The 21,505-nt window shown below is 40.6% G+C and overlaps 1 protein-coding gene across 2 annotated transcripts in view; it reads left to right on the plus strand.

Annotated features, from left to right (window-relative positions):
• Window positions 1-21,505, plus strand: part of LOC135505144 (cGMP-dependent protein kinase 1-like) — a 189,801-nt gene that overhangs the window by 21,487 nt on the left and 146,809 nt on the right. For both annotated transcript variants that reach the window (XM_064924272.1, XM_064924271.1), the window contains exon 2: window positions 1,998-2,164. In XM_064924272.1, coding sequence (XP_064780344.1) covers window positions 1,998-2,164 — 167 coding nt within the window. The remainder of the gene's footprint in view (window positions 1-1,997; window positions 2,165-21,505) is intronic.

The raw sequence follows: 21,505 nt of genomic DNA on the forward strand, positions 1-21,505 counted from the left end.
TCAACCTTTAATCAGAATGGGTTTTTGATAAGGAGAGCTTCAGAATTCATTTAGCACTCCCACGCATCTCTGCACAGACACTGCAAACAGTTGATCACTGTGCCGTTGTCTGTAAGGAGGGCAGTAGTGCTGGGGGAAATGGACAGGTTTATTAAGTACAGGTCCCAAAGGAGATCTCTTGCCTCTTTCTCTTCAACCTCAGGTTCCTTTCCCCAAGGTTACTGTGATGGTTTAGAGCCAGATGTTACAGGTAGAGAGCTAGGCAGATGTTGGTGTCCACCATCACCCACCAACAGACCCCCCAGCCCTGCTTCCAGCTGAAATCTCTGCATTCTACAATACATCTGATCGCCTGTTCAAAAACAGAAAAAAGAGACTAGGTAAAGGCAAATAATATACTTTGAAATACTGTGGTCTATTGCAAAACTGTCTTGAACGGTAGCATTGCCAAATAAATATTTTATCTGGTTTGTGGAGAAGTCTTGAAGAAAAAGAAAAAAGCTCAGTGACAACTCTTAACTCAAATTAAAACTAATTTAAAGTTGCAGCGCCCTGAATGACCCATCTGACAGTGTCTCACTGTGTGTTTGTGGGACTTCAGGGAAAACAAAGCTATCAGAAGTGGAATATGAATTCAGAACTGGCTTTATTACATCATTGTGAGCACAGGGTTATCTTGACTCCTAGGACATTAACACACAATACCAGTGTTTAAGTGGTGCCGGCAGAGCAGAACTAATGCTTTGTGTCTGAGTGTCATCTCTCAGTTCTCCGTACCTCCGAAGGGCAGCAGCACCAATCTACCAGCTCAGCTAGGATTTGCTGGAACAGATCTCCCATCGTGAAACATCCTCCGCCATAGGATTGCAAAGAGAGGGTATATTGCTGAAAACTTTTGGTATTCTATCACAAGACATCTAGTGGCCCTATTGGGTACTTCAGATTATCACAGGTGTCTGTAATTATCTCTGGCCCTCTGTGTGGCCTTAATGAAAAATATATTAAATAATTAAATAAGATGATTTTCAAATAAAAAAATAGAATGACATGTTTTGGCGTCAAACTTTGTGGCAGTTGTGAAAAGTTGGAAGAGAGTTGCAGAGTTAATAAAAAAATAATACCATTGTTGATTAGATGCTTTTTTCATTAGTTGGAAGAGAGTTGCAGAGTTAATAAAAAAATAATACCATTGTTGATTAGATGCTTTTTTCATTAGTTCGGCTATTTTCTCTTGAACCATATGACCTATCCACTGGAAACTCATGTACAATATGGACAGAGATAAAAAAAAAACATATATACTATGTATCAGTCAATAAAAAAAAGTTTTCAAGTATAAATTACTAGTTACGATAAATTGCCATGGATTTTCTCTTAATTACCAAAATTACTGTAGATTCCGTTAACCCTACTACTACGAGACAACATAATATTAATTCCCAAAGAATAAGTCCATATGATTTTTAAAGTGCCCACACTCTCGATTATGATATAGTGAAGCCAGAGTACTTCTGAAGCTGGTCTTTTAAGGCAAATTGCTGGATGAGGTACTTGTGGGTAGTCATTCATAGCAAGGCGTCTGAGGTGAAATGCAGGGTAGTAAAATGCCTTATCTTCCCTCCAGCCTATACAAGAGTGCTGGTGTAGAGATAAGAACTGATTCTATTCACATGCCCTAAGGCGGGGAGATGCAGTACGGTGATTTCTGTCTCAAATTACTGGTTATGGGGTACTTCTCTCCAATATGGGCCTTCAAGCGCATTTCATTTCCAAACTGTTGACTGGATGCTCACAAATAGCTTTACTTATAGAGGAAAGTGACGTTTTTTGTATTTTTTTTGTGAAAGCAGTCTGTCAAAGCAAAACAGATGTTGAGCCACACTGCAGATTCTTATTCACATCAACTGTTTCATTTGCTAATTGTTCTCAATTTAGTGACTTTTTCTGCACTTTAGCTTCAGGAACAGAACGTTACTCTCTTTTCATTCATTTCACAGGTCCAAGGGCTTAATCAAGGAGGCCATTCTTGACAACGACTTCATGAAGAACCTTGAGCTTTCTCAGATCCAAGAGATCGTTGACTGCATGTACCCAGTTGAATATGCCACAGACAGCTGCATCATCAAAGAAGGGGATGTGGGCTCATTGGTGTATGTGATGGAAGGTAAGCATTGTGCTAAAAGTCAGCCATGTTAACTTCCCCTCGCCTTTTTGAACTTTCCAGTTCTAAAAAGTTCTTAGAGGAACCCCTCTGAAAAGGACATTGAGGAACACATTTGTAAAGGTTCAAACTATAAACTTTTTGTGATGGGAGTGGTTACATTTGTAAACCTTTCTAATAATATATTGTAGAGGTGGCAGCCTATCAGATTGGAGGCGTGGCTTTCAGATAGTTACTTTTGGCCACCTGTTACAGTAAATGTCATTCCTGTTCATGTTAAGTTTGTATACTGTAAATTGACTAACAATGGGTCCTTGAGGAACTCCAGGGGTTCCTCAAGTCACCACCAAGAGTGTACTGTATCTACTGTGGGACTTTCATGGTTAAGACCTTCTGTTCACATCCCTGTTATTCATCACCAGTTAAGTTAAGAACAGATCTGGAAACAATGACTTACAGTAAAGATGCATTTCCAGGAAGTGAATGAACGGTCCTCTGCTGGGCTGTAATTCACCAGTTTGTCCCCCTGTGAGAAATCAGCCATTAATGAAGGAATGTTTCGCAACAAACCGTTGAGGATTATAAATACAGCCGAACAGCGTCATAGCCTGGGTTGTTCTGAACAGAATGAGCCTATGTTTGTCTACTGTGAATCAAATAATTGTGTGATGGCGGGGATGGAGGGTTGTGTTCCAAACAAAACAACTACAAGTGTGCTTGCTGTAGTTCCTCAACGGCACAATGTGCCCAAATAAGCACCTCATAGTTGAAGACTATAAAAGTGCATTGAAATGACTTAGGAACTGTGCACACTCTGGAGAAGTTAGTCCTCTCACTCAAACTCTTGTAAATGTTTTGTCTTAGTTTCCATACTATGGGTTGTGCATGTAATATGGGAAATTATGATTTGAGAAGCTATAAGAGATAAGAGATTATTGCACAGTGAGTAATCACCTCCCTGGAGTGAGGTCAAAACTGTCGGAACCACCCCTTTCGAGCAAAATGTATAAACGATGCGTTAAGAAAAAACCCAAAGCAAACCAGAAATGTGTGAAGTTGCAGCTGCACGTTTAAAATGGTTTGAACTTTGAATCTCAATACGAGTTGGAGACGATAAACTCACATCCCGGACAATCATTGGTACGATGAATAACAGTCTTTAGATGAATGTTAAAGTCAATTCACATTTACCAGGAATCTTCTTCTCATGTTACTAATGTAGCCAGAATATTTTCAGATTTTATTATCAACAAATGCGGCGAAAAGTACAGTAAATGTAAAATGCACATAAAATCAACAGTGTCATGTTTGGACTCGGTCTTAAGCCAGGTGAACTGTTGTGTACTCACCTTTGGTCTAATCATATCCCCATTATATCCAAACTGTTCCCTTTCAATTGCTACCATGGTTATGCATATGATTTTCATATGTCTACTGTAAGAAACGTTTAAATTTAGACCTGTCCATAGAGGCCAAGTCCCACAACTGTTAAGGGTTAAGGAGTCATAACCAGTACGTGGCTATTTTTGTTCCAAAATGCTTTTGTCCCAATATTAAATGGTTCAGTTGTTACATACCATTATGGGGAACTTTACTGAAAGATCCGGTTCTCAGAGGAACTGGGTGATTTTTTGGCACAGACATTGCTGTTGAAAAGAAGACTTAAAAAGCCTGTTTACACCAGTTTCTTCTTCCCAGCTCCTTTTCGTTTCTTTGTTTCCTATCTTGATACCACAAGGAGCACTCTGATAACATGCTTTATGTACCTGACAGAAATGACAGAGGAAATCCTTCTCCAAGTCTTCTGAATGAGTGGTTCTTAGTCCCTCTGTTATTCTGTATAAGTACGCTTACTTACTTGGCTTAAGCTGTCATTGTGCCACACTCTGCCATTGATTACGAGTAATCAAGACAAATACCTTAATCTGAGCAAAGGCACCCACTACGGCCGAGCAGAGTTGAGCAGGGAGGGAAGCTGCCTTGATGCAATGTGTCCCCATCGATGGAGCCATGAGGGACCAGTGGATTTGCTAATGGGAAGAAAATTGATTCTTAGAGAAGTTATTCTCCCGTCTGATGGGATTCACCTTGAATGTGCTCCTCAGCGCTACTATACCTCCAATATCACGTCATTGGCACGCCTCCCAAGCCTGGTTTTCGACGAGGCTAACACAATGGTAACACCCGAAGAAAAGTTATCAGAAAAAAAGTGCATTTCTTGTGAAATGAAAATGATAAAAACTAATTTGAGGAATAATTAATAATTAATAATGAATTTATTTGGGGGTTCATTGTAGGTCATTGACTTCTTTAGAGTGTATGGACAAACCCCATGAAGAAGACTTCCCTTTGAGCTACTTTCTCCAAGCACACACAGCTGTGCCGTATTTATGTGTACACCTGTGTTGAACTATATTAATCCACAGGCAGAGCTTTTCAACGTTTGGACATTTTTACTTTTTTTATCAGCAGGGCATCTTGCTCAGTGCGGCGTTGACTACGGGCACCAGACACAAAATGGGTCACCTAAAATAAACACAGCTTTTCAATTAGCAACAGATTCATAGCCTAACTGAGCCTTGTGGGCAAGGAAACAGACCACAGTATCTGTCTGTCCTCCGGCAGTTCCAAATTTGATTTGTCTTACTGCTTCTTTCCTCCATTAAAATTACAGATAATAATAATAATAAAAATGAATTCAACTTTGACAAAGCTTTTCATTACAAAGTGCTTTAAGTGCTTAAAAAACATGTAATTCTGAAAAACCTAAACATGTAGAAGATCATGGCAGGCAGGGTAGTTTGGCTTTGAGCAGTCAGCATCAGGAGGAAGGCTAGAGTAGAGGCAGTTTGGAGAGTAAATGGAGGAGGGTCACATCCAGGGGGTTTCAGACTGGTCCAGAGCCTACAACACTAGAAATTCATTGGTCTCATTGACGTGTGTATAATGTCAAAACCCTATTTTGCTTTTGATAATTTATTAAATTTTCACTATGCAGAAATCACTCCTCCATTTCATGTTTGTTAAAATTCTAATTGTTTGCCTAATTTCAGTTTGTGACAAAACAAGCAATCATAGTGTAGACAATCATTTTCCCCCTCTACACCACTGTGAAATATATTTTCCATAACCAAAAGATAGTATTTTCAGCTTTTTGACGCTGATATATAAAACCGAACGTAAAAGACTAAAAAACTAAACTTAAAAACGAGAACCATTGAAATAGCGCACATAGAACAGATCTACCACTTCTTGACTTTCTTTCAACAAGACAACAAGAATTAACAACCAGCCAGCTAGCTAGTATTGAATTAGAAAAATGATCCATAACCCCCACTCATAACATTACTATCCTGCACAGATCTATAACTCACATTTCTATGAGAATTTGATCGGGTCGCCGAAAAGTTACATATTGCTGCTTTAAACTCATTAATGAGGTTCATGTTGTATAAATGAAGTGGGATTGAATGTTTTCCCTGAATACTAAATCTATCACGTAGATCCTTGATTAATGATGTATTTACCATGAACACACGGCACCTCTGACATGCGTCTCTATACGCTGTGGATAGATCTTTCTAGACACGAAAAGGATCAAGGTTTAGCAGACGGGGCCTCTCCATTAGACTCTATAGATAGTGAAAACCCACAGCAGTCTCTTTCATAATTTCTTTAAACAATAAAAGCTAATTTACCAATATTTCTGGATAGTGTTTTGGAATGAAACTCTTCAACTGCAGTTTGTCAGCTTGTCATCTGACAAAAGCAGCTTGCTACCCTTCATAGATAATTGGCATTGGAGCAGACGTGTGAGACTTGCAATCCAATATAAGCCGGAGAGAAATATATTTTGTCACTCTTCCCCTTCACTAGATTACCCTCCACTCTGCCTCTTCACTACCTTAGCCACCACTCTACCCCTTCACTACCTTACCCTCCACTCTACCCTCCACTCTACCTCTTCACTACTTTAGCATTCATTCTACCCCTTCACAAGCTTACCTTCAACTCTACCCCTTCACTACTTTAGCTTCCACTCGGCCTCTTCACTACCTTACCCTCCACTCAACCCCTTTACTACCTTAGCTCCACTCTACCCGTTCACTACCCTAGCTTCCACTCTACCCTCCACTCTATCCCTTTACTATCTTAACATCCACTCTACCCCTTCATTACTTTAGCCTCCACTCTACCCCTTCACTACCGTAGCCTCCACTCTACCCCTTCACTACCTTACCCTCCACTCTACCACTTCACTACCTTAGCCTCCACTCTACCCCTTCACTATCTTAGCCTCCACTCTACCCCTTTACTACCCTAGCCATTCTACCCTCCACTCTACTCCTTCACTACTACCTTAAAGTTTTCCTGACGTACCTTAGCCTCCACTCTACCTTCACTACCTTAGCCTCCAATCTACCCCCTTCACCTCCACTCTGCCCCTTCACTACCTTAGCCTCCATTCTACCTCTTCACTACCTTTGCCTCCATTATACCTCTTCACTACCTTAGCCTCCACTCTACCCCTTCACTACCTTAGCCTCCACTCTACCCCTTCACTAGCTTAACTCTACCCCTTTGCTACCTTACCCTCCACTCTACCCTCCACTCTACCCATTCACTACCTTAGCCTCCACTCTACCCCTTCACTACCTTAGCCTCCATTCTACCCCTTCACTACCTTAACTCTACCCCTTTGCTACCTTACCCTCCACTCTACCCTCCACTCTACCCATTAACTACCTTAGCCTCCACTCTACCCCTTCACTACCTTAGCCTCCACTCTACCCCTTCACTACCATAGCCTCCACTCTACCCCTTCACTACCTTATCCTCCATTCTACCTCTTCACTACCTTAGCTTCCACTCTACCGCTTCACCACCTTAGCCTCCACTCTACCTCTTCACTACCTTAGCCTCCAATCTACCCCTTCACTACCTTAGCCTCCACTCTACCCCTTCACTACCTTAGTCTCCAATCTACCTCTTCACTACCATAGCCTCCACTCTACCCCTTCACTACCTTAGCCTCCACTCTACCCCTTCACTACCTTAGCCTCCACTCTACCTCTTCACTACCATAGCCTCCACTCTACCCCTTCACTACCTTAGCCTCCACTCTACCCCTTCACTACCTTAGCCTCCACTCTACCCCTTCACTACCTTAGTCTCCAATCTACCTCTTCACTACCATAGCCTCCACTCTACCCCTTCACTACCTTAGCCTCCACTCTACCCCTTCACTACCTTAGTCCCCACTCTACCCCTTCACTACCTTACCTTTCCCTCCCCTCTTCCCCTTCACTACATTAGCCTCCACTCTATCCCGTTACTACCTTCACCCCCTGTTGTCCCTTATAACTCCCTCTCCTCTCCAGTCTTCATTATATGCTGCTTTGACTGTCTGATAAGGATCATGCTGGGTTCCTTGTCTTAGATGTCTGTCCTTTGTCTCGTTGCCTGAAGTAGGGAGCAGCTCCTGTAGGTGGACTTTTCAGAATGTTGATGGCTTGATTGATGTGTGTTGAATCCCAAAAAGGGGTCTGTCACCAAAGCATGACGTTGGGAGCACCGTCATATTAGCAACAGGTGATATACATATCAAAGGGAACATCCATCTTACTTCATCAGCTTCACATAGACAGCATGTAACCTTGAATTACTTAGAAAGATGCTATGGATGAAAACACCCTGATTCCCTGGCCTGTAATACAGTGAATGGAATTTTTCAATGGAGGCAAAACCCACTTGATATCTTCTCTTTTAAATGAACAGTTACACTCTTAAGGATTCCATCCTTGCCTAAGTGGCAAATAGAGACATATAAATGTGAACGTTGCGTTATAACATGCCTCACACTGTACCAATGCAAACAAGATAGAATACATGTTATTCTATGTGCAAATTAACCCTGGACGAGAAAAAAAGACCGCATGTGTTACGTACACAGATGTGAACAGCTCAGTTAATGAATATATGCCCGTCATCGTCTCAGCTGGCATGGAAATGACTCTTTTATTTAGACACTCGAGTGTTTATTGAATGTTGTTCCTGTACGTTGGTTCTACTATTTGAACATTGAGATTGCCACGTTATTCAATTTTCCATCTTCCATCATCTCCAGGATCTCAATACGTGAAATAGTGTTAGAGTACAGACAACCTGCGGAGCTGGCGGAAAGCTGATGCAGACATTTGAAGGAAGGAGAACGTCTCTATAGGGACTTTCTCTGGATGAGTAACTGTAAACAGAAGCTGTGGGGTGAATATGTAGCTGAGTGCTAAGAATAACTATGAGAATGCAGAAATGTATGGGAGAGTGAGCAGAGATTATAATGCATATTATACAGTATTAGTCAATGCATATTCTCCATTTAGAAAAAGAAATATGAAAATATTTGTCCTATAAAGCACCCAATATTCAGCTGAACAAATCTCTCCCCACACTTCCCTAGTTAAATAAAGGATTAATAAAAAATACAATTGTATAAGAAAGCACGTAAGTATGCAAAGCAAACAAGTTAATTGTGTAAGGATATGAATATATTGTTCCTTCATAACACCGGCTCTCTCTGGTGTACAAGCTGACCAACTAAACCATGCCAAGACCGTACAACTAGCTAGCAAATTCTAATGTATCTTGCAATAGAAATGTGTTATTATGGGACGGCAAATACTGTACACTATAGCTAGTGTAACCCAATGGATTTCAGTTTAATGGTCATCGAAATATCAAGGTCTGGATCTATAGGCACAGTGAGTGTCTTGACTCACCTGGGAACAGGATAGAAAGAGTTCAAAATAGAAACTAGATGGAGAATGCTGCTGTCAGACAGGAACACGACAAGGCCTGGCAGTGGCTGATAAGAGGTAGTGTACAAATGTAACATGGAATGAGAACTTACCTAGGGCCTCAAATAACACTGAGATTGGTCTCACTATTCCTTCTCTAATATTCTGATAGATGGTTAGCTAGGTGGGATTGTGAAAGGGATAGTTTGTTTTTTAAATATTGAAATATGATACACTTTTGTATTCCACATGCCTGCATTATGATCGAATGGGATCATGTTCCATACCAAGTTGCCACATCCAATGTTAATTGGGTCCATTTCAATGAATGCACCCCAGATGTTTCACTTAAACGTAAATATTATTTAAACAATCTGGGCTGTGTTTTGCTTCTGGTGATTGTAAGTGTAGGAGCGTTGGAATGCTAGTTGTTTAAACCCCCCTGGATCCTAGCCAGCCTGCTGCTAGCTCCTGTAAGCTCTGAGACGCCATCTAAATTGGCATGTCCACAGTGTCTGGCCCATTATTCCACACTCAAGTGTCAATTAAGTGGACCTGGCCAACTGCAGGCAGCAGCGCTCATGTAGAGATTGAGTCCAAATACATAGATGGTTACGACCATCCTGATTGGGAGACGTGCCCAGACAGCATTAAATGAGTTCTCTTAACCTGTTTCAAAACGACGGTTACATACACACAATAATGCAATTCATGTGAATAGTCAGATTAATATCATAGATTGAATTAAAATGTTTACACGCTTTATAAGAAGAACGATTTCCCTAATAATCCTGTTTACATGGACACATCTGAAATCAGGCTGCCTGATGGGACTTTGATAATACATGCAGAAAATCAGCACTCAAAATAAACATCACATTTTATTGGTCACATACACATGGTTAGCAGATGTTAATGCGAGTGTAGCGAAATGCTTGTGCTTCTAGATCTGACAGTGCAGTAATATCTAACAAGAAATCTAACAATTCCCAACAACAACAAATACACATTAATCTAAAGGGGTGAATGAGAATACGCACATGTAAATACAAGGATGAGCGACGGCCGAGCGGCAAGGTGCAATAGATGGTATAAAATACAGTATACAGTTGAAGACGGAAGTTGATATACATTTATGTTGGAGTCATTAAATTCGTTTTTCAAACACTCCACACATTTCTTGTTCACAAACTATAGTTTTGACAAGTCGGTTTGGACATCTACTTTGTGCATGACACAAGCCATTTTTCCATCAATTGCTTACAGACAGATTATTTCATGTATAATTCACTGTATCACAATTCCAGTGGGTCAGAAGTTTACAGAAAATTATGTCATGGCTTTAGAAGCTCCTGATAGACATAATTTGAGTCAATTGGAGGTGCAGCTGTGGATGTATTTCAAGGCCTACCTTCAAACTCAGTGCCCTTTGCTTGACATCATGGGGAAATCAAAAGAAATCAGCGAAGATCTCAGAAAAAATTTGTAGACCTCCACAAGTTTGGTTCACCCTTGGGAGCAATTTCCAAATGTCTGAAGGTACCACGTTCATGCAAGTATAAACACCATTGGACCACGCAGCCATCATACCGCTCAGGAAGGAGACCCGTTCTGTCTCCTAGACATTAACGTACCTTGGTGCAAAAGTGCAAATCAATCCCAGAACAATAGCAAAGGACCTTGTGAAGATGCTGGAGGAAACAGGTACAAAAGTATCTATATCCACAGTAAAACGAGTCCTATATCGACATAACCTGAAAGGCCGCTCAGCAAGGAAGAAGCCACTGCGCCAAACCCGCCATAAAAAAGCAAGACTAAGGTTTACAACTGTACATGGGGACAAAGATCGTACTTTTTGGAGAAATGTCCTCTGGTCTGATGAAACAAAAATAGAACTGTTTGGCAATAATGACCATCGTTATGTTTGGAGGAAAAAGGGGGAAGCTTGCAAGTCAAAGAACACCATCCCAACTATGAAGCACAGGGATGGCAGCATCATGTTGTGGTGGGTGCTTTGCTCCAGGAGGGACTGGTGCACTTCACAAAATAGATGGCATCATGAGGCAGGAAAATTATGTGGATATATTGAAGCAACATCTCAAGACATCAGTCAGGAAGGTAAAGCTTGGTCACAATTGGGTCTTCCAAATGGACAATGACACCAAGCATGCTTCTAATGTTGTGGCAAAATGGCTTAAGGACAACAAAGTCAAGGTATTGGAGTGGCCATCACAAAGCCCTCAAGAACATTTGTGGGCAGAACTGAAAAAGCTTGTGTGAGCGAGGAGGCCAACAAACCTGACTCAGTTACATCTGCTCTGAGAGGAGGAATGGGCCAAAATTCACCCAATGTATTGTGGGAAGCTTGTGGAAGGCTTTGTGAAAAGTTGACCCAAGTTAAACAGTTTAAAGGCAATGCTACCAAATTCTAATTGAGTGTATGTAAACTTCTGACCCACTGGGAATGTGATGAAAGAAATTAAAAGCTGAAATAAATCATTCTCTCTACTATTATCTTGACATTTCACATTCTTAAAATAAAGTGGTGATCCTAACTGACCTAAGACAGGGAATTTTTTGCTAGGATTAAATGTCAGGAATTGTGAAAAACAGAGTTTAAATGTATTTGGCTAAGGTGTATGTAAAATTCCGACTTCAACTGTACATATGATATGAGTAATATAAGATATTTTAACATTATTAAAGTGACATTATTTAAAGTGACTAGTGATTAATGTTTGAAAGTTGCCAGTGATTGGGTCTTAATGTAGGCAGCAGCCTCCTGAGTTAGTGATAGCTGCTTAGCAGTTTGATGGCCTTGAGATAGGGAATGATAAACAGCTGCTCAGTACCAGCTTTGATACACCAGGTCCATTCTACCACAGCGACCATGTTTTTTTTTTAAACAATTTGATTCTGAGTTAGGACATATAAAGTTTGTCAGTTAAAACTGTTTCTAAGATGCATACTTTCAGTTTTTCCGAACCCACGTATTTCACGCAAAGAAGGAAGCTCGCGCTGCTTGTGCTAGACCAAATACAGCGCTGTAACTAAGGCATTTACATGTCCTAATAATTAGAAAGATTGCTAAAACAGGTGTTTTAACTGGCCTATGTTTCGATTATGACCTTACACCGATTAAGATAAGCAGAGTAGTGTTTACATGACTAATGCCATACACAGCTTACTCAGCCATATCAGTTTAACATCAAATTATTAGTGTGCATATAAATATACTTCTCCATTCAGATTTCTGAAACCCAGGTAATGTATTGAGGTCCATGCTAAGTATCCTATGCTTGGACCTTTGGGTGGAAAACCACATTGGAGGAAAGTATTTAAAAAATAGCATGTCAGGAAGAACAGAGAGAGAGAAAGTATAGTGTCTGGAAAGATAATGGTAGCTAGTGCCAAGGCATTCATCAACAAAGTTGCTTTGCATCGTCCATTTGTCATTTAGCCAAGTTCAAGACAATATTTGTTTTTTAGTCTTAATCGTGTGTAATTAATCTGCAAACACTTCTGCTGAAATAAAGAGATTAAAGAATCTAAATAGTCTTCAGTAGCATTAAATATTTTGCCTTGACATCCCACAGCAGACTGAGAAGTAGATAAAAAGCTTTTAGTGTAATTCCGCTGCCACATCCAACTTTTTCCTTGTGTAGGAGCTCTCTAATGATCAACTGCACCACTTTATCATATATTTATCTCCATTATACTATTGTGCTGGCACTGGCTTCGCAATTAACACACGCTGTTCCAATTTACCCAAAGAGCTGAATCGCTATCAACAATAACAGATGAAGCAAATTAGTTCTCTTACACAGTAAATCAAGGATAGTTGAAATCACAGTGTTAAATTTTTTTTGGGGGGGGTTAAATTGACTACTGGGAGTTATCTTAAACCTCAAGAGAATGAATGTGTACTCTCAACTCAGAATATGATGGGAGTATAATTTATTCACTGTAAAAATAAAGATGTTGATTTAACATACAATAGGATTGTAAGCTTGAGTAACAAAAATTTTGTTGAGCATACTCACAATCCTATTGCAGCTGGTTGCCTTACAATTGTACGTTGAATTTACAATTGTATGTATTTTTTTACAGCAGTGTCATATAAGATCTACAAGTCTGTTTGACAGATACAAAAGGAGTTAATCAGTAGTCATACAGTTACATAAATGAGTAATTACAGATAATGATCCTAGCCTGCAGGATATGATTTGTGTTTTTAATTATATATTTTTTGTAATCTACTTTTCTCTGGCAGGTGTTAAATGACTGAACGCCATGTTGTATGTTGAAACTGAGGCCACAGTCATCAGTTATCGGTAGATAAGTAATGACCTCACGTCTGTCTTCAATTATGCTTTTCTCCTTCTAGGCACCATATGCAAATGAATGCTGAATTAAGTGTACAGTATTTGCAGCTGTTACTATTCAGTTGTTGATACACTTAACATGTTGCTGGCTGTGACTGAGACATGGTTACAAAGAGCCCATTGAGAGAGAGAGAGAGAGAGAGAGAGCTACAATACTGTTTGTTACGAAGATCTTGTACGTACGTATACAGTGCATTCAGAAAGTATTCAGACCCCTTTACATTTTCCACATTTTGTTATGTTACAGCCTATTCTAAAATGTATTAAATAAATAAAAAAATCCTCATCAATCTACACACAATACCCCATAATGACCAAGTGAAAACAGGTTTAGCCATCGCACTGACATGAAATCAGTCAAAACACCTCAACAAGACATGGTATCAAGAACAAGATAAAACTTGCTAAAATTAGCCACCTACAATTTCCCACATGGCAGCTTCTTGTCATTGTTGCTAGCTATCTGACCATTCAGAATCCAAACAAAGCACGACTTTCTGCCACATCGATGCGCGCTCATCATTTTTGTGAGGTTGTCAGCCAACTTGTCTATTGGTGGGAAACGTACCCAGGCGGGTTAAGACGTTCTAATGAATGCAATATTTCAAAACACTGTCCACTTAGACTTCTGAAACCCACGTCATGTGTTGCGGTCCACTTTAAGTATCCTAAACTTTCACCTTCGGGTAGAAAAACACATTGGAGGACAGTATTTAAACAGTAGCATGACTCGAAGAACAGAGAGAGAGAGAAAGTATAGTGTCTGGAAAGATAATGGTAGCTAGTGCCAAGGCATTCATCAACAAATTTGCTTTGCATCGTCCATTTTAGCCAAGTTCAAGACAATATTTGTTTTTCAGTCTTAATCGTGTGTAATTAATCTGCAAACACACCCTGACCATAGAGAGACTTTTATTCTCTATTTTGGTTAGGTCGGGGTGTGACTAGGGTGGGTAATCTAGGTTGTTTTATTTCTATGTTGGCATGGTATGGTTCCCAATGAGAGACAGCTGTTTAGCGTTGTCTCTGATTGGGGATCATATTTAGGCAGCCATTTTCCCACTGTTTTTTTGTGGGATCTTGTTTATGTGTAGTTGCCTGTGAGCACTCCATAGCTTCACGTATCGTTTTTTATTGTTTTGTGCGTTTCATGAATAAAAAGATGTGGAACCCATACCACGCTGCGCCTTGGTCCGAATGTTATTTAGACGATCGTGACAGAAGATCCCACCCCACCAGGACCAAGCAGCGTGCCCAGGAGGAGAGTGTATCCTGGCCTTGGGAGGAGATCTTGGATGGGAAGGGATCCTGGACTTGGGAGGAAATCCTGGCTGGACAGGATCGCCTTCCTTGGTGGCAGACGCAAGGAGAGAAGAGAGGACAGCGCCGACGCCAAGGTTTCGCGATCACAACGGAAGCCCAAATGTCACTCCCAAACATTTTTTGGGGGTTGGCACACGGGGTGGTCGGCAGAGCCGAGAAGGGAACCATGGACCACCTGGGAGGAGATAAAGAGGTGGTCGGTCGACCCAAGGATAGTACCAGAGCCCGCCTGGGATTCGTTGGAACAGTGTGAGGAGAGATACCGGAGAATAGAGTTGACCAGGAGTATGCGGCACCGCAGGCGTTTGGAGGAATGTGTCATCAGCTCCACGTCTCTGGCCTCCAGTGCACCTCCCCAGACAGGTACGTCCTGTGTCTCCTCCTCGCACTTGCCCTGAAGTGTGTGTCTTCCTCTGTACCGGTGCCCGGTCCAGGCACGGCTTCCAGTCCCGCTCCATGGCAGGAGCCTTCCTCCACGCCGATGTCCAGTCCAGGCACAGCGTCCAGTCCCGCTCAAAGGCCGGAGCCTTCCTCTGCGCCCAGACCAGGCACGGCGGCCAACTCAGCTCCATGGCCGGAGCCTTCCTCGGCGCCGGTGCCCAGTATGGGTGCGGCGTTTAACGTTTAAGTTGGATATTTACTCCATTTAGTGCTGTTTTAATGCCAATATCAACTCCATGACCAGAGTAGTTCTAACAGAACATGGGGTTGGGCCCATAAAACCCCAAAATAGTGTCACATTTGATTCCTTAGGAGTTGAATTTACTCTTCCAACTTTACTGTGTACTCTCAACTCAGAATATAATTGAGAAATCATACATTCACTGTAAAAATAGATATTAAACATACAATCAATTATAAGGTAACCATGTAACGGCAGATCTCCTCTTTGTCTGAAGAGGAGTAAGGATCGGACCAAGATGCAGCGTGGTAAGTGTCCATAACTTTAGTCAAAGAAACTGAACACTGAATACAAAAATAACAAAAGAAACGCGAAGAAATTAAACCAAAACATTACCGTGTGGCAACAAACACTGACACGGAAACAAACACCCACAAACCAACAGTGAAACCCAGGCTACCTAAGTATGATTCTCAATCAGAGACAACTAACGACACCTGCCTCTGATTGAGAACCATACTAGGCCGAAACAGAAACCAAACATAGAAAAACAAACATAGACTGCCCACTCCAACTCACGCCCTGACCATACTAAATAAAGACAAAACAAAGGAAATAAAGGTCAGAATGTGACAAACCAGGTGTTCTAGGATTGGGAGTTTGTTCAACAATTTTGTTGAGCAAACTATTGTAACTGGTTGCCTAGAATTGTAAGTCTTTATTTTTACAGCGTTGTCATATTGGATATTCAAGTATGTTTGACATACGCCAAAGTAGTTCATCAATTGGCATACAGTTAGATAAATGAGTAATAACAGATAATGATCCTAGCCTGCAGGATATGATTTGTTTTTCATGTTTATATTTTTGTAATCTACTTTCCTCTGGCAGGTGTTTAATGACTAAACGCCATGTTGTATGTTGAGACTGAGGCTACAGTCATCAGTAGATAAGTAATGACCGCATGTCTGTCCTCAATTCTGCTTTTCTCCTTCTAGGCACCATATGTAAAATTAATGCTGAGTTAAATGTACAGTATTTGCAGCTGTTACTATTCAGTTGTTGATACATTTAACATGTTGCTGGCTGTGACTGAGACATGCTTACAAAGAGCCCATTGAGAGAGAAAGAGTGAGCTACTGTATGTTAGGAGGAGGGTTGGGAAGTAACAGATCACATGTAATCTGATTAACCCCCCCCCCATTTTGTAATTTTTTTACCAGTAAATAGTTATGTTACCAGAAAAAATATTGTAATCGGATTACAGATACTTTTGAAAAAATTAGATTACTTCTTGTGTTACTTTTAAATTCAGAAAGGATGCATATGAGGGGGGGGGAAACTTGACAACTTTCTTTTTTCTCAGTGACATTCAAATCAGCACAAAAAGTTTAAAGTTTGTTCCACCTGAGCGAATCTGGCCAAAAGTCAGAGACCACTGTGATGACTCACCAAATGCTTTGGATGGATCCTTTTTGTCTTTCACAATGTTGGAAAGGTAGCTAATAACTGTAACGGATTACGTTTATACAAAGTAACCTACCCGACCCTGGTCAGGAAGATCCTGTACGTGTCTTTTCTCTAGCCCCTGTTTCCTTCAAGCCAGTAATTTGGCATTGGTTAATCTACGACACTGTATCCTTTTGAATGGTTGGTAAATTAACAAAAAAGCAGAGAGGGTCAAGACTTATATGTTAGCCCAAGTACCCTACCCATGTAGAGATAATGTCCTGTTTGTAGACGTACAAGATCTTCCGAACTGACATCATCTTCATTAAGTACCACCGCATATGTTCCATTGGTCGGATTACCAGAATATAGTTCATTTCCCCCCACCTTCTGATGTTCCCAGAATCTCTATGTTAACCAAGGGTTTTGCAAATGTAACCTCAGTAGGGTAGAGAGAGGAAAAAGGGGGAAGAGGTATTTATGACTGTCATAAACCTACCCCCCAGGCCAACGTCATGACAGAGTCTTCGAGAATGAATTTAATAGCCTATTGGCTGCAGAGAGGGAGCTCAGTAAATTTATCTCATTCTAGCTTCTGTGTGCAAACACCAAATTGTCCAGAATTGAACTCTATGGCATCACAAAGCCTTAACTCTCTGCCTCCCTGCCGGTGCTTATTTGTGCTTGAATATAATCAATTATCATCAAAGATAATTTACTATTGACTTGGCTCATTCACAATGAGAGGTGAATGCGACATTTCAGATGTTTGACATTTGAACATCTGGCATATACTGTAAACCTTGCCATGAGGACTATAAGCTAAAAAGTCTGCATCACAAAACAGGGTTGGAGTCTGCCAAATTCCTCCCAGGTTGTGTGTTTTATTTTCTGAAGAAGAAAGAACACTATAACTATCTTCTTTTCTGTTTTATTTTCTGGAATTATGCTGTAATGAAATGTATTAATTACAAGCCCATACACTTACATCATTGGCAGATTATTGGCAGATATTGCACCAATGGCAGTGAATATGCAGATTACATTTCACTGCCAATATCTATGAAGGTCTTGCAATGGAAATCAGGGACATTGGAATCAGTGTTGAAATGACCAGAGAAAAACGATAGATGTGAGAGTTTGAAGCAGCAGCAGTGACTGACTAAGCAATTCTGGTGGCATTACTCACATAGGACTTAATGCAGGTGATATCCCCGATACACCATCGCTCTGTGTCTCGCCTCAACAACATTATCGTTCTCCAGTTGATTTGTTGGTTTTTCAACACCAACAGTCTATTATGTGGATTGATTCAACAGATGAAAGAAAGCATGGTGGATGCCGCAAATCAATCAATACGATGTATTTACAACCCATACAGCAAGTTAATCAGCCAATAGTAGAATAAACCTGTTGAAAGGTCAAAGGTTAGGTATCAGACATGAGCATAGTGCCATAGTGGTTATTACATGGTTGGGTAACACTTTATTTTGATAAGTAGATGGTTTCTAGCTGTTCTGTTGATGTTCAAAAATACACATTTCAGACAAAATATGTGGTATATGACCTGTAAAAAAAATACAAGGCAATTTTATATGACCCCCTTTCAAACAGCTTTTTGTTTACTATTTTCATGCAGGTAACAACAGTTCAACTAACCATTCACCAACTGTAACCCCAACCCTTTCCGTAAACTTAACCCTAACCCTAAACTTAACCTTTGCCCTAACCTAATACCTAACCTTGACCCCAAACTTAACCCTAACCCTAGTCCTAGTCCTAACCTTAAATTTAACCCTAATCTTAACCTTAAACTGAACACTAAACTTAACCTTAACCTTAACCCTAGCCCTAACTTTAACCCTTATCCTAAACTTAACCATAACCCTAAACTTAACCCCAACCCTACCCTAAACTAAACTAAACTCTAATCTTAACCTTAATCCTAACCCTAAACTTAACCTTAGCCCTAACCCAATGCCTAACTTTGACCCTAAACTTAACCCTAACCCTAGTCCTAACCTTAACCCTAATCTCAACCTTAAACCGAACACTAAACTTAACCTTAACCCTAGCCCTAACTTTAACCCTTACCATAAACTTAACCCTAATCTTAACCTTAAACCTAACCCTAAACGTAACCTTAACCCTAGCCCTAACCTTAATCCTTACCCTAAACTTAACCTAAACCCTTATTCTAAATCCTAACCTTAGCAAGCGGTTGCTATCAACAGATATTCCCATATAGATGATCTACAGATGATCAAACTATCTAAATAAAGTGTGAAGTTTATTGAACTGAATTAAATAAGACAGTGGACACACCGTTGACATGACTGCCAGGGCCTGGCATGGTGACACGTGAGAATGGCACCGGCTGGCAGAGGTCTGACAGTACATCTGGTGTGTAGTGCTGCCAATGTGTATCATGACACCTGGCAGTCACTGAGCTGCAGGCAGGAGACTGACCCCGTTCAGCAGGGTTGTTGGACGTCGGCTATACAGTAGCTGTTTCTTTTGAACTACACTGATGTCGTGTCTTTGGCATCATTAAAGTGTTATTTTATCAAATCAATTCTCTGTAATTATTATTACGTGATTAAACTAATCATGTAAATGTAATTAACTAGGAAGTCGGGGCACCAAGGAAAATCTACAGATTACAAAGTTCTAATTTTCCTAATATAACTCTTCAGATATTTTAATTTCTGATCAATTAGTCTTCCAATTAATGAATTATTCTTCACCTCACGTTAGTCTCATTCCAAACGTCGTAAACTGTTGGTTATCTGCACGAACCCAGCCTTTACTATGAATCATCCATACACCAATTGTCTTAATCATTTATTTACTAGCTAATTAAATAATCACAGAAATGCATAAACAAACAACGCAGTAGCTATGGTTACAAGGAAATAATATTGGAGGTTCCCTAGTGGGCTAAACCGAAATGACAGCTTGGTGGACAAAGATCGCTTACTCATTCGGGAATAATTGCAGTCAATATATGTTTACGCACAGTGTGTCGTGATCTGTGTTGGAATCGTCCGTCTGTCTGTTGGAAAGTTCAGCCGAGCGTCTCTCTCTCTCTGCTTCTCTGAAGTCTTTCGTGGTTAGAATGGATACTCAGAGTACCATTCAGAAATGTTTTCAACAATGGTAAATATTTGAATTTAGTATTTTTGAATTTCGCTCTCTGCAATTTCACCGGATGTTGGCGTCCCACCTACCCTAGAGAGGATAAACAACAAAGAACGTGCTCTCATCCATGCACATGAAAACACTACAGCCAAAATGGTTCCACTTAGAAAAACTACAAATTCTAAATAATTTTTCCAAAAACAATTCTGAAACTCTTTCTAAAATTGTTGACATCTAGTGGAAGCCCTAGGAACTGCAACTTGGGAGGATTTCGTCTCATAATAAACATGACAGCCATTGGAAACAGTGGTAGCCTGAATTTTTTGTTGTTGTTGGATGGTTTGTCCTCGTGGTTTCGCCTGCCATATCAGTTCTGTTATACTCACAGACATTATTTTAACACTTCTAGAAACGTTAGGGTGTGTTATATCCAAATATACCAATTATATGCATATCCTAGCTTCTGGGCTTGAGTAACAGACAGTTTACTTTGGGCACGCTTTTCATCTGGACATCAAAATACTGCCCCCTAGCCCAAATAGGTTAACCATTTCCCGCCATGTAGCCAATGCTCCACGTAGTATGGTTAGGAATTCAACAACCATTACAACCTTAGCTTAAACGGAGGTTTTTGTGGTCTCAACTCAACCTGCGCCCCTCGGTGTCCATCCAGGTACGCGTGGTCTGAAGAGGATTTCCTCAGGAGGGGTTTTTATTCATAACAGTAGAAAAGGGCTGTTCCATGATGCCAGAACATGTCTGTGCTCTCGGGGGCAGACCAATGACTTAGTTAAACTTTAAAGGGAATTCAATTCTCTTTCATTAAAGGTTTAACATCACCTTACATCATTTCACAAAGAGTTTCATCTTTACTCATTCATTTTATACAAGAATTAGATGCAAAGCCCATAATTGAGAAATGTACATATTCAGAGATATAGTCATTTGTGTTCCCTGTCCTCTCTGAGGTCACCAAATGAAACACACTTGTCATACCCATCCCTTAAGTTTCCACGGCCCATTCTCACCTTCTCACAAGTGGACATTTTGTATCAAATCCTTATTTCGCCATGTGAAATCCTATGTTCTCTCTATGTGTCTCTTTCTGCATGGCCAGGGGGAGATAGTCTCCTCCAGGCATGTACGACCTGGGATAACAGAACCTGGGTATAGGTGAGAGAGAGGGGAAGCCACTAGCTTTACCAAAAAGGGCCACGTCATGACACTGAGTATACCAAACATTAGGAACATCTTCCTATTATTGAGTTGCACCCCAATCCCCTTTTTCCCTAGTAACAGCCTCAATTAATCTGGGCATGGACTCTACAAGGTGTCAAATGCGTTCCACAGGGATGCTGGCCATTGTTGACTCAGTTGCTTCCCACAGTTGTTTCAAGTTGACTACAGTAGATGTCCTTAGGGTGGTGGACTATTCTTGATACACACGGGAAACTTGAGCATGAAACCCCCGTTGCAGCTCTTGACACAAACCGGTGCGACTGACATCTACTACCAAACCCTGTTCAAAGGCACTGAAAGGTTTTGTCTTGCCCATTCACCCTCTGAATGGCACACATACACAATCCATGTCTCAATTGTCTCAAGGCTTTAAAAAAATGTCTCCTCCCCT

This window comes from Oncorhynchus masou, chromosome 18 (assembly GCF_036934945.1).
Source record: "Oncorhynchus masou masou isolate Uvic2021 chromosome 18, UVic_Omas_1.1, whole genome shotgun sequence".
NCBI lineage: Eukaryota > Metazoa > Chordata > Actinopteri > Salmoniformes > Salmonidae > Oncorhynchus > Oncorhynchus masou.